General features: G+C 71.2%; 1 protein-coding gene across 1 annotated transcript in view; it reads left to right on the forward strand.

Annotated features, from left to right (window-relative positions):
* The window catches only part of PRPF40B (pre-mRNA processing factor 40B), a 28,186-nt gene that overhangs the window by 12,123 nt on the left and 557 nt on the right, over positions 1-15,506 (forward strand). Inside the window, 14 exon segments of the mRNA XM_077838570.1 lie at positions 7,074-7,224; positions 8,151-8,284; positions 10,680-10,818; positions 11,549-11,640; positions 12,166-12,282; positions 12,365-12,376; positions 12,378-12,503; positions 13,822-13,917; positions 14,186-14,218; positions 14,220-14,267; positions 14,580-14,615; positions 14,617-14,683; positions 14,817-14,878; positions 14,987-15,091. Of these exon segments, the coding sequence (XP_077694696.1) occupies positions 7,074-7,224; positions 8,151-8,284; positions 10,680-10,818; positions 11,549-11,640; positions 12,166-12,282; positions 12,365-12,376; positions 12,378-12,503; positions 13,822-13,917; positions 14,186-14,218; positions 14,220-14,267; positions 14,580-14,615; positions 14,617-14,683; positions 14,817-14,878; positions 14,987-15,091 (1,218 nt within the window).

The following is a 15,506-nucleotide window of genomic DNA, read 5'->3' on the forward strand; positions in this document are numbered from 1 at the left end:
AACGGTGATGGGCCGGTGTGACCCTGCCTGGCGTCGGCATGGAGCCCAGGCTGTCCCAGGCCGGTGTCAGGGCCGGTGTGACCCTGCCTGGCGTCAGTGCAGAGCACTCGGCTGTCACGCTCGAGAACGGTGACGGGCCGGTGTGACCCTGCCTGGCGTCAGTGCAGAGCACTCGGCTGTCACACTCCAGAACGGTGACGGGCCGGTGTGACCCTGCCTGGCGTCAGTGCAGAGCACTCGGCTGTCACGCTCCAGAATGGTGACGGGCCGGTGTGACCCTGCCTGGCGTCGGCATGGAGCCCAGGCTGTCCCAGGCCTGTGTCAGGGCCGGTGTGACCCTGCCTGGCGTCAGTGCAGAGCACTCGGCTGTCACACTCCAGAATGGTGACGGGCCGGTGTGACCCTGCCTGGCGTCGGCACGGAGCCCACGCTGTCCCAGGCCGGTGTCAGGGCCGGTGTGACCCTGCCTGGTGTCGGCATGGAGCCCAGGCTGTCCCAGGCCGGTGTCAGGGCCGGTGTGACCCCTGCCTGGCGTAAGCACAGAGCCCAGACTGTCCCATAACAGTGTCGGGGCCCATGTGACCCTGCCTGGCATTGGTGCTGCGCGCCCGGCCATCACGCTTCATCCTGATTAAAAACGAATGCTGAACAAAACCCATGTGGCACATACTGATTGGCGTCTAATCTGGCTTGCGACTCGATCCCCGGGCACCAGTGTAAACGGAATCCTCATCATCCCCCCACGAGCCAAGCCATTTGCAGTGGCTTTGTCAGCCATCTGGGAGAGTGTATAAAATCTATACAGGAAACGTTCACAGCTGACAGCCGAGTGGGCGGAGAAGGACATAGTGATTCAGCTGAGTAATTGGCTGCGTTGTAACCTGGGCATGTCCAGTGGTTTGGCACAGCCAAAGGTCACATCTCTAGGAGCCGGGAGGGAGGACAGGGCACTGCCTCCTGGCAAGCCGTGACTCCCAAAGGGACAGGGTCCGTGTGGGCAGCGGCTGAGCAGGAGCATGCTGTGGCTGAGAGGGCGAAGCGATGGGTGGATGTCTGAGCAAGAAGACGAAGGGAGATGGTGTCACCTCTCTGTGCAGCACTGGTGAGACTGGATACTGTGTCCGTGCTTCCCAGCGGGGGCTGACAAATGGGGAAGGGCTCAGAGAAGAGTCACAAGAAGAGATGTGGAAAACTTGCCTGACAGTGAGAGAGCCAAGACCCTCAGTCAGCTTAGTGTATCCCAGAGACGGCTAAGCAGCGACTTGCTCTCTGTAGGAACATACGTGGGGAGCTGTCTGAGAGCTCTGGGCTCCTTCGAAGGCAGAACAAGACCCAGGGGCTGGGGCAGACTAGAAACAGGGAACAATTTTTTGACAGGACAGGCTGGGGGATTAACCATTGAACAACTCACCCAGGCGTGGGGGGTCACTCGGGAGTCTGTAAATGGGATGTTGTGGCTCAGCCCCTAGCTCTGGGCTGGATGAGGGGTCCTAGGGCGTGATTCTCTGGCCCGGCTTATGCAGCTGGCCAGCGTTTCTCAGTCTCTTCAGGTCAAGAACCCCTTAGTGGGCGTCAAAACGTTCCCCACCCCCTACATTTCCTGTGGAGCTGTGGGCACTGCTGGCGCTCAGCCTGTGCGATGGATGGGGGGGGCGGGTCCTGCTTCGAGGGGACAGCGCACTGGAGGGGGAGGGAGATTCCCTTTGCTTTCAGCTGTAATCGCATTTTCAGCACCTTGTGGCCCCCCAGGGCCCGGCCTGCCGGGGGGCCTGGATGATGAGAGCAGTGCTGCTGGCTGACCCAGGCCGGCTCAGGGGGAGCGTCGCCCACTGGGGGAGGGGGCCATGGCCACCGGCGCTATTGGCTTGCACTGCTGTAGCTGCTGCTGCGGGGGAGGCCGGTGGGGCCGTTGTAGCGGGCGGGAAGCCGTGCGGGGCCCTTGCAGCGGGCGGGCGGGAGGCCGTGCGGGGCCCCTGCAGCGGGCGGGCGGGAGGCCGTGCGGGGCCCTTGCAGCGGGCGGGCGGGAAGCCGTGCGGGGCCCTTGCAGCGGGCGGGCGGGAGGCCGTGCGGGGCCCCTGCAGCGGGCGGGCGGGAGGCCGTGCGGGGCCCTTGCAGCGGGCGGGGCGGGAAGCCGTGCGGGGCCCCTGCAGCGGGCGGGCGGGAAGCCGTGCGGGGCCCCTGCAGCGGCGCGGGCGGGAAGCCGTGCGGGGCCCTTGCAGCGGGCGGGCGGGAGGCCGTGCGGGGCCCCTGCAGCGGTGCGGGCGGGAGGCCGTGCGGGGCCCTTGCAGCGGGCGGGCGGGAGGCCGTGCGGGGCCCTTGCAGCGGGCGGGCGGGAGGCCGTGCGGGGGCCCCTGCAGCGGGGCGGGCGGGAGGCCGGGCGGGGCCCTTGCAGCGGGCGGGGCGGGAAGCCGTGCGGGGGCCCCTGCAGCGGGCGGGCGGGGAGGCCGTGCGGGGCCCTTGCAGCGGGGCGGGCGGGAGGCCGTGCGGGGCCCTTGCAGCGGGCGGGCGGGAGGCCGTGCGGGGCCCCTGCAGCGGGCGGCCGGGAGGCCGTGCGGGGCCCCTGCAGCGGGCGGCCGGGAGGCCGTGCGGGGCCCTTGCAGCGGGCGGCCGGGAGGCCGTGCGGGGCCCTTGCAGCGGGCGGGAGGTCGGCCGTGCGAGGCCCTTGCAGCGGGCGGGAGGCCGGCCGTGCGGGGGCCCTTGCAGCGGGCGGGCGGGAGGCCGTGCGGGGCCCTTGCAGCGGGCGGGAGGCCGGCCGTGCGAGGCCCTTGCAGCGGGCGGGAGGCCGGCCGTGCGAGGCCCTTGCAGCGGGCGGGAGGCCGGCCGTGCAGGGCCCTTGCAGCGGGCGGGGCGGGCGGGAGGCCGTGCGGGGCCCTTGCAGCGGGAGGGAGGCCGGCCGTGCGGGGCCCTTGCAGCGGGCGGGCGGGCGGGAGGCCGTGCGGGGCCCTTGCAGCGGGCGGGGCGGGGCGGGCGGTGAGGCCGTGCAGGGCCCTTGCAGCGGGCGGGAGGCCGTGCGGGGCCCTTGCAGCGGGCGGGCGGGCGGGAGGCCGTGCGGGGCCCTTGCACCGGGCGGGCGGGCGGGAGGCCGTGCGGGGCCCTTGCAGCGGGCGGGCGGGCGGGCGGGAGGCCGTGCGGGGCCCTTGCAGCGGGCGGGAGGCCGTGCAGGGCCCTTGCAGCGGGCGGGAGGCCGTGCGGGGCCCTTGCAGCGGGCGGGCGGGCGGGAGGCCGTGCGGGGGCCCTTGCACCGGGCGGGCGGGCGGGAGGCCGTGCGGGGCCCTTGCAGCGGGCAGGAGGCCGGCTGTGCGGGGCCCTTGCAGCGGGCGGGAGGTCGGCCGTGCGGGGCCCTTGCAGCGGGCGGGGCGGGCGGGCGGGAGGCCGTGCGGGGCCCTTGCAGCGGGCGGGAGGCCATGCGGGGCCCTTGCGGCGGGCGGGGCCCTTGCAGCAGGCGGGAGGCCGGCCCTGCGGGGCCCTTGCAGCGGGGGCGGGCGGGCGGGAGGCCACGTGGGGCCCTTGCAGCGGGCGGGAAGCCGGCCATGCGGGGCCCTTGCAGCGGGCGGGCGGGCGGGCGGGAGGCCGTGTGGGGCCCTTGCAGCGGGCGGGCGGGAGGCCGTGCGGGGCCCTTGCAGCGGGCGGGGCGGCCGTGCGGGGCCCTTGCAGCGGGCGGGCGGGAGGCCGTGCGGGGCCCTTGCAGCAGGCGGGAGGTCGGCCGTGCGGGGCCCTTGCAGCAGGCGGGTGGGTGGGAGGCCGTGTGGGGCCCTTGCAGCGGGCGGGCGGGAGGCCGTGCGGGGCCCTTGCAGCGGGCGGGCGGGCGGGAGGCCGTGCGGGGCCCTTGCAGCGGGCGGGCGGGGCGGGAAGCCGTGCGGGGCCCTTGCAGCGGGCGGGCGGGCGGGAGGCCGTGCGGGGCCCTTGCAGCGGGCGGGCTGGCGGGAGGCCGTGCGGGGCCCTTGAAGCGGGTGGGCGGGAGGCCGTGCGGGGCCCTTGCAGCGGGCGGGCGGGCGGGAGGCCGTGCGGGGCCCTTGCAGCGGGCGGGTGGGCGGGAGGCCGTGCAGGACCCTTGCAGCGGGCGGGCGGGAGGCCGTGCGGGGCCCTTGCAGCGGGCGGGCGGGCGGGAGGCCGTGCGGGGCCCTTGCAGCGGGCGGGCGGGAAGCCGTGCGGGGCCCTTGCAGCGGGCGGGGCGGGTGGGAGGCCGTGCGGGGCCCTTGCAGCGGGCGGGGCGGGCGGGAGGCCGTGCGGGGCCCTTTCAGCGGGCGGGCGGGCGGCCGTGCGGGGCCCTTGCAGCGGGCTGGCTGGCGGGAGGCCGTGCGGGGCCCTTGCAGCGGGCGGGCGGGCGGGAGGCCGTGCGGGGCCCTTGCAGCGGGCGGGCGGGCGGGCGGGAGGCCGTGCGGGGCCCTTGCAGCGGGCGGGCGGGCGGGAGGCCGTGCGGGGCCCTTGCAGCGGGCGGGCGGGCAGGAGGCCGTGCGGGGCCCTTGCAGCGGGCGGGCGGGAGGCCGTGCGGGGCCCTTGCAGCGGGCGGGCGGGCGGGAGGCCGTGCGGGGCCCTTGCAGCGGCGCGGGCGGGAAGCCGTGCGGGGCCCTTGCAGCGGGCGGGGCGGGCGGGAGGCCGTGCGGGGCCCTTGGAGCGGGCGGGCGGGAGGCTGGCCATGCGGGGCCCTTGCAGCGGGCGGGGGGGCGGGAGGCCGTGCGGGGCCCTTGCAGCGGGCGGGCGGGCGGGAGGCCGTGCGGGGCCCTTGCAGCGGGCGGGCGGGAGGCCGTGCGGGGCCCTTGCAGCGGGCGGGCGGGCGGGAGGCCGTGCGGGGCCCTTGCAGCGGGCGGGCGGGCTGGCGGGAGGCCGTGCGGGGCCCTTGCAGCGGGTGGGCGGGCGGGAGGCCGTGCGGGGCCCTTGCAGCGGGCGGGCGGGGCGGGCGGGAGGCCGTGCGGGGGCCCTTGCAGCGGGCGGGCGGGAAGCCGTGCGGGGCCCTTGCAGCGGGCGGGCGGGCGGGAGGCTGGCCGTGCGGGGCCCTTGCAGCGGGCGGGCGGGTGGGAAGCCGTGCGGGGCCCTTGCAGCGGGCAGGCGGGCGGGCGGGAAGCCGTGCAGGGCCCTTGCAGCGGGCGGGTGGGCGGGAGGCCGTGCGGGGCCCTTGCAGCGGGCGGGCGGGCTGGCGGGAGGCCGTGCGGGGCCCTTGCAGCGGGTGGGCGGGCGGGAGCCCGTGCGGGGCCCTTGCAGCGGGTGGGCGGGCGGGAGGCCGTGCGGGGCCCTTGCAGCGGGCGGGCGGGGAGGCCGTGCGGGGCCCTTGCAGCGGGCGGGCGGGAGGTCGGCCGTGCGGGGCCCTTGCAGCGGGCGGGCGGGAGGCCGTGCGGGGCCCTTGCAGCGGGCGGGCGGGCGGGGAGGCCGTGCGGGGCCCTTGCAGCGGGCGGGTGGGAGGCCGTGCGGGGCCCTTGCAGCGGGCGGGCGGGCTGGCGGGAGGCCGTGCGGGGGCCCTTGCAGCGGGCGGGCGGGCGGGAAGCCGTGCGGGGCCCTTGCAGCGGGCGGGTGGGCGGGAGGCCGTGCGGGGCCCTTGCAGCGGGGCGGGCGTGGGCGGGAGGCCGTGCGGGGCCCTTGCAGCGGGCGGGCGGGAAGCCGTGCGGGGCCCTTGCAGCGGGCGGGCGGGAGGCCGTGCGGGGCCCTTGCAGCGGGCGGGCGGGTGGGAGGCCGTGCGGGGCCCTTGCAGCGGGCGGGGCGGGAGGCCGTGCGGGGCCCTTGCAGCGGGCGGGCGGGAAGCCGTGCGGGGCCCTTGCAGCGGGCGGGGCGGGTGGGAGGCCGTGCGGGGCCCTTGCAGCGGGCGGGGCGGGCGGGAGGCCGTGCGGGGCCCTTGCAGCGGGCGGGCGGGCGGGTGGGAGGCCGTGCGGGGCCCTTGCAGCGGGCGGGCGGGAGGCCGTGCGGGGCCCTTGCAGCGGGCGGGGCGGGTGGGAGGCCGTGCGGGGCCCTTGCAGCGGGCGGGGCGGGCTGGCGGGAGGCCGTGCGGGGCCCTTGCAGCGGGCGGGTGGGCGGGAGGCCGTGCGGGGCCCTTGCAGCGGGCGGGCGGGCTGGCGGGAGGCCGTGCGGGGCCCTTGCAGCGGTGCGGGGCGGGAGGCCGTGCGGGGCCCTTGCAGCGGGCGGGCGGGTGGGAGGCCGTGCGGGGCCCTTGCAGCGGGCGGGCGGGCGGGAGGCCGTGCGGGGCCCTTGCAGCGGGCGGGCGGGCTGGCGGGAGGCCGTGCGGGGCCCTTGCAGCGGGCGGGCGGGAGGCCGTGCGGGGCCCTTGCAGCGGGCGGGCGGGGCGGGAGGCTGTGCGGGGCCCTTGCAGCGGGCGGGCGGGCGGGAGGCCGTGCGGGGCCCTTGCAGCGGTGCGGGGCGGGTGGGAGGCCGTGCGGGGCCCTTGCAGCGGGCGGGCGGGGCGGGAGGCCGTGCGGGGCCCTTGCAGCGGGCGGGCGGGCTGGCGGGAGGCCGTGCGGGGCCCTTGCAGCGGGCGGGCGGGAGGCCGTGCGGGGCCCTTGCAGCGGGCGGGCGGGTGGGAGGCCGTGCGGGGCCCTTGCAGCGGGGCGGGCGGGCTGGCGGGAGGCCGTGCGGGGCCCTTGCAGCGGGCGGGTGGGCGGGAGGCCGTGCGGGGCCCTTGCAGCGGGCGGGCAGGCTGGCGAGAGGCCGTGCGGGGCCCTTGCAGCGGGCGGGCGGGAAGCCGTGCGGGGCCCTTGCAGCGGGCGGGCTGGCGGGAGGCCGTGCGGGGCCCTTGCAGCGGGCGGGCTGGCGGGAGGCCGTGCGGGGCCCTTGCAGCGGGCGGTGCGGGCGGGAGGCCGTGCGGGGCCCTTGCAGCGGTGTGGGCGGGAAGCCGTGCGGGGCCCTTGCAGCGGGCGGGCGGGGCGGGAGGCCGTGCGGGGCCCTTGCAGCGGGCAGGCGGGCTGGCGGGAGGCCGTGCGGGGCCCTTGCAGCGGGCGGGTGGGCGGGAGGCCGTGCGGGGCCCTTGCAGCGGGCGGGCGGGCTGGCGGGAGGCCGTGCGGGGCCCTTGCAGCGGGCGGGCGGGAGGCTGCGTGTCCCAGGCTGGGTCCCTGCGTCGGGGGCGTCTGACGCGGCCCGTCTCCTCCGCGCAGGAACACGCCAAGCAGCTGCGCAAGCGGAACATCCAGGCCCTGAAGAACATCCTGGACAGCATGAGCAACGTCAGCTTCCAGACCACCTGGTCCGAGGCCCAGCAGTACCTGATGGACAACCCCACCTTCGCCGAGGACCAGGACCTGCAGAGTGAGGGCAGCCCCATGCCTCCCCCCGCCCCAAGTTAAATGGTACAGGCCAGCCATACCCCTACCCCACCCCACCCCAAGATAAATGGTACAGGCCAGCCATTTACTCACCCCACCTCAAGATAAATGGTACAGGCCAGCCATTGCTCCCTGCCCCATAAATGGTACAGGCCAGCCACACCCTTTCTCCCAGGAAGGTGCCTTCTGGTTGCACTTATCTCTCTAGTCTCAGGGGCCCCTTTCATAGGTGTTTTCGAAGGACCCGTCCTGTCTCCCCAAGATGGTACATTCCAAGGGGATTGAGAGTCAAGACTTCTGCACCCCATTGTCTAACCATTACACCATCTGCCCCCCTCTCAGCAACACTGATAGAACCCAGGAGTCCTGGTGCCCAGCCTCCTCCGCCCTTTGCTCTAACCCACCAGACCTCACTGCCCACCCAGAGCCTGGGTAGAACTCAGGTGTCCTGGGTCTCTCCTACTCTAACCCCCTGACCCCCTCCCCTTCCAAAGCCAGCAGTATAACCCAGGAGTCCTGGTGCCCAGCCTTCCCGCTCTAACCTACCAGACTTCATTGCCCACCCAGAGCTGGGGTAGACCCCAGGAGTCTTGGCCACCAGACCTGCCTGTTGTAACTCACTGGGCCCCTCTCCTTCTTGGGCCAGGGGTAGAACCCAGGAATCCTGGCCCCAGCACCCCACCCTAACCCACTGGGTCCCCCTCCCCTTCCAGAGCCAGGGGTAGAACCAGAGGCTTTGCTCCCAGCCCCTGCTCTGTAACCATGGGACATCCCTCTAGACGAGGGACAAAGGGTTGTTATTGTATCCCACCAACTCCCCCTCCATGGTCCCATGCTAGCCCAGCTCCTTCCTGCCCTACCCGACCTGGTGCCATCTCTCCCCGCTCAACCCCCCTGCACCTCTTGCAGACATGGACAAGGAGGATGCACTGATCTGCTTCGAGGAGCACATCCGCACGCTGGAGAAGGAGGAGGAGGAGGAAAAGGAGAAGACAAGGCTGCGTGAGAGACGCCAGCACCGCAAGAACAGAGAAGCCTTCCAGGTATCTGTGCCCTGAGGTCTGGAAGAGGTGGGGATGCCCTAGCGGTGGGTGAGGGCTCTGGGCCTGGGCTCAGCAGAGCAAGGCGGCCTGTAGGTGTAGCTGGAGGCTGCCTGCCACTTTGGGGGACATCAAGGACTCGGCAGAAGCACGGATGGCCTGGGAGGGGGACAGGGTGCTGGGCTGGGAGGAGGGTGTATCTGGAGAGAGCTCGGTGTCTGGTCACTATTAGCCGAACTCCTTCCATGTCCAGAGCAGGACAGGTCATTGCACATCAGCAGGGTTTAAAGAGCTCGGTGGTTGACCCCTGGTTACTGGAATGCCTCCTCCTGTAGTTGTTCCAGCAGTTCTGGTTTGGGCAGCGTCTCCCCTTCCCGTCCTCCTTCCCCGCCACCTGGCTCTGTCTGCGAGGGCCATGAGGTCAGGAGCCTGGACAGGAGAGCAGAATGCGACTGTTCTGTGCTGCAGGGAGCCAGGGCGCCTGGGTTCTATTCCTGGCTCCACCCCAGGCTGGGTGGGTTGCTCAGGGCTCAGTGCTGAAGCTTGGAAGTCAGAGGGAGTTTGGGACTGTGGCTGCAGCTGGAGGCGGATCAGTCCCTTCCCCTCCCTGTGCCCGAGTGAACAACATTGACCCAGCTCCCGGGGCACTAAGGGAAGGTCTAAGGGGCCCTTAGAGCTCGTTCCCCAGGTGGCCGCCAGGGGGCGCCCTGCAGTGCGCAGAGCACCTGGCCGCCTGCGTGCGGGCAGCAGGGTCAGAGCAGGGGCCCAGGGAGGGGCTCCAGGAGCTTTGCAGCCCAGACCCGTCTACCCTTCAGGTCTGTACGTACAGCGTAGTACGACCTAGCTGCATGGCTCAGGGCAGTGGAAAATGCCTGCCCTGAGAGACTTAGTAAGGCCGACTGACCCCCTGGGGCAGGCAGTGCTAGGCCAGCCGGAGAACTCGTCCCTCGACCTAGTTACCGCCTCGTGAGGGGGCAGATTTACGGTGGCGCCAGCCCCCTCTGCCCTGGCTGTGGCAAGTGTCTGCACGGCAGCACGACAGAGGCCCGGCTGCAGCGCTTGGAGCCCACCCAGCACCTCGCCCGAGGTCCCCAAGGCAGCCGGAGACAGAGCAGGACTAGAACCCAGGTCTCCTGAGTCCCAGCCTCCCTCTCTACTCCTGTCCTCGTTCGCCACAGTCCTTCCGTGACCCAGCCCTGCTGCCCACAGATAACCATCCACCAGCAACCCCCTGCCGCAGGCAGCTAAAATCCCCCTTCGGGCAGAGCGACCTTCTCTGCAGGAGAGCGTCTGGGAGGATCCAGCTGGTACCCCAGCCTGTGCGCCCTGGACTGGCCATCCAGGGAGTGGCCAGCAGGGGGCAGCAGCTACTTAAGACCCTTTCCTAAGGCAAAGCCACCCAGCTTGTCACCAGCTGATGCTGCGGTTGGCTCTGCGTTTGGGCCACGATCACGGGTGACGGCGTGGCTGGGCCGTGGCCCGGTGCTCGTTCTCTCTCCATGGCAGGGCAGACGGGCTTTGGCCCGGTGCTCGTTCTCTCTCCATGGCAGGGCAGACGGGCCGTGGCCCGGTGCTCGTTCTCTCTCCATGGCAGGGCAGACGGGCCGTGGCCCGGTGCTCGTTCTCTCTCCATGGTGGGGCAGACGGGCCGTGGCCCGGTGCTCGTTCTTTCTCCATGGCAGGGGCAGATGGGCCGTGGCCCGGTGCTCGTTCTCTCTCCATGGCCTGGCTCTCCACAGAGAGAACTGGAATTGGAAGAGGTTCCGAAAAGGGCAGCAAAAATGATTAGAGGTATGAATAGGGCTGCCATATGAGGAGAGATTAATAAGACTGCGACTTTTCAGCTTGGAAAAGAGACAACTAAGTGGGGATATGCTAGAGGTCTATAAAACCATGACTAGCGGGGAGTAAAGTGGTATTTACTCCTACTCATTACACGAGAACTGGGGGTAACCATATGACATTAATAGGCAGCAGGTTTAAAACGAACCAAAGGAAGTATCTCTTCACAAAACGCAGTCAACAGGGTTCTAAAAAGACCTAGATAAGTTCATGGAGGCTAGGTCCATCAATGGCTATTAGCCAGGCTGGGCAGGGATGGTGGCCTCCGTCTGCCAGAGCTGGGAATGGGCGACGGGGATGGATCACTTGGTGATTCCCTGTTCTGTTCATTCCCTCGGGGGCCCCTGGCACTGGCCGCTGTCTGCACACAGGAGACTGGGCTAGACGGACCTTGGGTCTGACCCACTCTGACAGTCCTGATGTTCTGTTTCACAGTGCAGAGGGGTCGTGTGATCCATGCCGCTTCCCCTGCTGTTTGGAGGGGGCCACGGGGGGCGGGGCTCAGGTGTGCTCGGGGGAGGGGCTGATCTCCAAGTTCTCTCTCGCTCTATCGTAGAATAACAGGCTGCTTCTTGCCCAGGCCTTTCTGGATGAGCTGCATGACAAGGGGCAGCTGCACTCCATGTCCACCTGGATGGAGCTGTACCCGGCGCTCAGTGCCGACACCCGCTTTGCCAACATGCTGGGCCAGCCCGGTAAGGAGCGGTGTGGCCGCGGGGGGCAGGGGGCGAGGGACCATGGGGGAGAGCCGGAGCCTGGCCCGGAGCCCCGGGGGGCGCGTGTTAAAGGACCAGCCGTGACTGCAGCAGGAGCCCAAAAGAGGTGGAGCTCCTGCTCCCGGGTAGAGCCGGGGGGGCCCAGTGGGGTGGGGTTCCTGGGGGATGGGTAGCGTTGCCCCTCCCCCCCATGACAGCCGGGAAAGCGCAGAGCAGAGAAGGGACTCGCCCGAGGGGCAGAGGTTGTGATGCCGAAGCAGAGCTGAGGGGTCTGAGCACCAGGCGTCCCTGGGTTCCAATCCCCGCCCGGCCGGGTCCCCTTCCTGCACGGCCCTGCTGGGGCTTAGTGAGCTGCCCGGGCCTCATTTGACAGTGTTCAGTGAGGCCGCATCAAGTGCTTAGTGAGGGGACTGGAGAATAGACTAGCTGTAAGAGGGGGGGGCTGGGAGCCAGGACTCCTGGGTTCTGTGCCCTGCTCTGGGAGGGGAGTCGTGTCTAGTGGTTAGAGCAGGGGCTGGGAACCAGGAGTCCTGGGTTCTGTTGCCCACTCGTGATGTGACTGCCCTGTGCAATGACCTGCCTGCCTGAGGCGGGATGTTAATTAAGGAGCATAGTGTGCTGGGGGCTTCTCTGGAGCCCGGCAGCTCCCCCATCCTGGTGCCATGCTGGGTGTCCTGGCAGGGCCTGTAATGCCGCCCCCTCTGCTCAGGCTCCACCCCCCTGGACTTGTTTAAATTCTACGTGGAGGATCTCAAGGCTCGTTTCCATGACGAGAAGAAGATCATCAAGGACATCTTAAAGGTGAGGGCATGCAGCTGCCTCTGCCCGTGGGGTGTGGGGTCCTGTCTGACCAGCTTCCCCAGCCCCTGATTGTCCTGCTGTGTGGAGGGGGCCTTGGACTGGCACGGCCCCTCTGCCCGGCCTCACGTGCCCAGCCTGCCAGGCTCCTGTCCTCTCTGCAGGTGCGTTACACCTTGCGGCTGAAGTGTGAAGCCAGTGCCCCCAGCCATAGGTTGGGGAGAGCTAACCCAGGCATCCGGGCCACAGTCCAGCTCTGCTCATTTCATCGTCTCTCTAAAACTCCCATGCTTTGCAGAGGATGTGGACCTGTTCTTTGCATCCCGTCCTAAACAGCTGCCATGCCCCACCCCAGAGATGGCTGCATTTCAGGGCTAGGGAGAAGCAAACTCTATGTACCACACTGTATGTGCAGGGGGACGGGGACTCCCCCGTGACCTCCTGCCTTTGCCCTGTTCTGGGCACAGCCACTGCTGGCCCTGGGGACGGGGGATGGGACATGGGTGACCCCTGCCTCTGTCCTGGCAGGATCGCGGCTTCGGCGTGGAGGTGAACACGACCTTCGAGGACTTCGCCCACGTGATCAGCTTTGACAAGAGGGCAGCCACGCTGGACGCGGGCAACATCAAGCTCACCTTTAACAGCGTATGTGGGGCGGGGCGGGGTGGGGCTGAGCTGGGCCTGGCCCCCACCCTGTGGCGTTAACCCCTGGGTGTCTGCCCCACAGCTGCTGGAGAAGGGCTGAGGCGCGGGAGCGGGAGCGGGAGAAGGAGGAAGTACGCAAGCTGCGCCGCCGGGAAGCAGCCTTCAAGAGCATGCTGAAGCAGGCGGCCCCGCCCCTGGAGCCCGGCTCCTCCTGGGACGAGGTATGGGGGGACCCGATCCCCTCCATCGCCTGGACCCCGGGCAACATCACTCGCCAGGCCAGCCCCTCACCCCGGCGTCGCCCCCTAGCTCCAGCCCCTCACCCCGGCGTCACTCGCCAGGCCGGCCCCTCACCCCCGGCGTCACTCCCTAGCTCCAGCCCCTCACCCCGGCGTCACTCGCCAGGCCGGCCCCCTCACCCCGGCGTCGCCCCCTAGCTCCAGCCCCTCACCCCGGCGTCACTCGCCAGGCCGGCCCCTCACCCCGGCGTCACTCGCCAGGCCGGCCCCTCACCCCGGCGTCGCTCCCTAGCTCCAGCCCCTCACCCCGGCGTCGCCCCCTAGCTCCAGCCCCTCACCCCGGCGTCACTCGCCAGGCCGGCCCCTCACCCCCGGCGTCGCCCCCCTAGCTCCAGCCCCTCACCCCGGCGTCACTCGCCAGGCCGGCCCCTCACCCCGGCGTCGCCCCCTAGCTCCAGCCCCTCACCCCGGCGTCACTCGCCAGGCCGGCCCCTCACCCCGGCGTCGCCCCCTAGCTCCAGCCCCTCACCCCCGGCGTCACTCGCCAGGCCAGCCCCTCACCCCGGCGTCACTCGCCAGGCCGGCCCCCTCACCCCGGCGTCACTCCCTGGCTCTAGCCCCTCCTCACCCCGGCATCACCCCCCCCAGGCAGAGCCCCTCACCCCGGCGTCGCCCCCTAGCTCCAGCCCCTCACCCCGGCGTCGCCCCCTAGCTCCAGCCCCTCACCCCGGCGTCACTCGCCAGGCCAGCCCCTCACCCCGGCGTCGCCCCCTGGCTCCAGCCCCTCACCCCGGCATCACTCGCCAGGCCGGCCCCTCACCCCCGGCGTCGCCCCCTAGCTCCAGCCCCCTCACCCCGGCGTCACTCGCCAGGCCGGCCCCTCACCCCGGCGTCACCCCCTGGCTCTAGCCCCTCCTCACCCCGGCATCACCCCCCCAGGCAGAGCCCCTCACCCTGCTGTCACCCCCCCCAGGCTGTCCTGCAGGGCAGTGCTGGTGTGAGCTGGCCCCATCTACTGTGCATGGCTCCTCCTCCCCCCCCAGTGGACGCAGGGAGCTTCGTGCCAATTCTTTGGCTCCATGGCTGAGGTTAGAGATTGAAGGAGTCACCAAAGAGCCCGGTGACAGCCTGGAGCCCCCGCCATGCTGTGTGGTCTGGCCCCCAGGGCAGGGGGTGGCCGTGCCTTGAGGCTGTGCCGTGGGCAGGGGGGTGGCCGTGCCGTGGGGCAGGGGGTGGCCGTGCCGTGTGCTTTGCCACAGGGGAGGGGCCCGGGCTGTCCCCCAGCTCCCTGTCTCGGCAGGTGCGGGAGCGCTTCGTCAGTGACCTGGCCTTCGAGCAGATCACGCTGGAGTCCGAGCGGATCCGGCTCTTCAGGGAGTTCCTCCAGGTGGTGGAGGTGAGGAGGGGGCAGGGCCTGGCCCCAGCTGGGTGCGGGGCCACAGGGCCATGCTCTGGCTGGCAAAAGGGTCCGGGGGCCGTGTGGAGGGGGGTGGGGCTGTGCCCCAGGGGGCTCTGGGTCCCATGTGGAAGGGATGGCAGCTCTTGGGCTACCCGCTGTCTCCTTTCCACCTCGCTGTGCCCTGAGTGACCCCTGCCCCATGGGGCCATGCCGGGCGGGGGCCTGTGGGCTGGGAGCTGACAGGCTGTGGGTCTGTGCCCCACAGAACGAGTGCCAGCACTACCATGCCAAGGCCAAGAAAACACACCAAGAGAGTCAGGAAGCACCATCGGAAGCGCTCGCAGTCGGTGAGACCTGGGGCCAGGACAGGGGGGCTGGGCAGCTGGAAGCAGGGCAAGGCCTGGGCTTGTGTGTGCTGGAGTCACCCAGAGCCAGCCCTGAGGGAGAGGGAGGGGTGCCAGGGCTGCAGCCCAGATATCCCCAGGGAGGAGCTGGGCCTGGAGCCCTGAGAGGTGTGGATGCCCATTGGTGCTGGTGGATGGGTGGGGGAGAGCAGGGGATTTAGGGCCTGGGGGGCCCTGGGGCCCTGCTCAGAGGGGTTGGTTGGGGTGAGGGGGGCCAGCCTGGGGTCATGTTAACCCCCCTCCCCTCCCCACCAGGGCTCAGAGTCGGAGCTGGAGCCCCATCACCAGCGGGGCCCAGAAGAGGAAGAAGCGGAATCACTCGGAGTCCGGCTCGGAGCTCTCCTCCTCCCCCGACTCAGGTGGGAGCTGGGGCTGCCCTGGGCAGGGGGAGGGACTGGGCCCGTGCCCTGCCCCGTGGCACCCGGGCACAGCTGGGCCCCGCGCTCTGGTGCCCCTTGGCCGCGCCTGCCTGACGCCCCCCTCTGCCCACAGATCTCAGCTCCCGCAAGTCCAGAAAGCAGAAGAAGAAAAGCAAGAAGAAGAGGCACAAATCGGTGAGTGCAGCGTGGGCGGGGAGAGCGCTGGTGGAATCCCCCTGCCCCCCCACGCCCCAGCCAGTCTCTGCTTCGCCCCCCACCCTGAGCCCCTGCCCTGTGTTACAGAACAGCCCCCAGAGCGAGAGCGAGCGAGGGAAGGAGAAAGGCGGGAAGGGGAAGGAGCCGGAGGGGCGACGGCGCTCCCCCCAGCGCAGCTTCAAGAGGGAGAAGGTAAGTGGGGGGCAGGGGAGGTGGAAGTGCTGGCTTTGGGGGGCAGGGGACAGCATCAGATGACGTGTCTGGGTAAGAGGGTCTAGAGGCAGATGGGGGCCAGGATGGCGGCTGCAGGGCAGGTAGGGGTCAGGGACGCCGCCTGTGGGGGCAGGTAGAGGTCAGGGACGCCGGCTGTGGGGCAGGCAGGGGGGCAGGATGCCGGCTGTGGGGCAGGTAGGGGGCAGGGACACCAGCTGTGGGGCAGGTTGTGGGGCAGGCAGGGGGCAGGGACGCCAGCTGTGGGGCAGGTAGGGGGCAGGATGCTGGCTGTTGCGCAGGTTGCGGGGCAGGTAGGGGGAAGGGGCGCCGGCTGTGGGGCAGGTAGGGGGCAGGGACACCAGCTGTGGGGCAGGTTGTGGGGCAGGCAGGGGGC

This window comes from Eretmochelys imbricata, chromosome 20, assembly GCF_965152235.1.
Source record: "Eretmochelys imbricata isolate rEreImb1 chromosome 20, rEreImb1.hap1, whole genome shotgun sequence".
NCBI lineage: Eukaryota > Metazoa > Chordata > Testudines > Cheloniidae > Eretmochelys > Eretmochelys imbricata.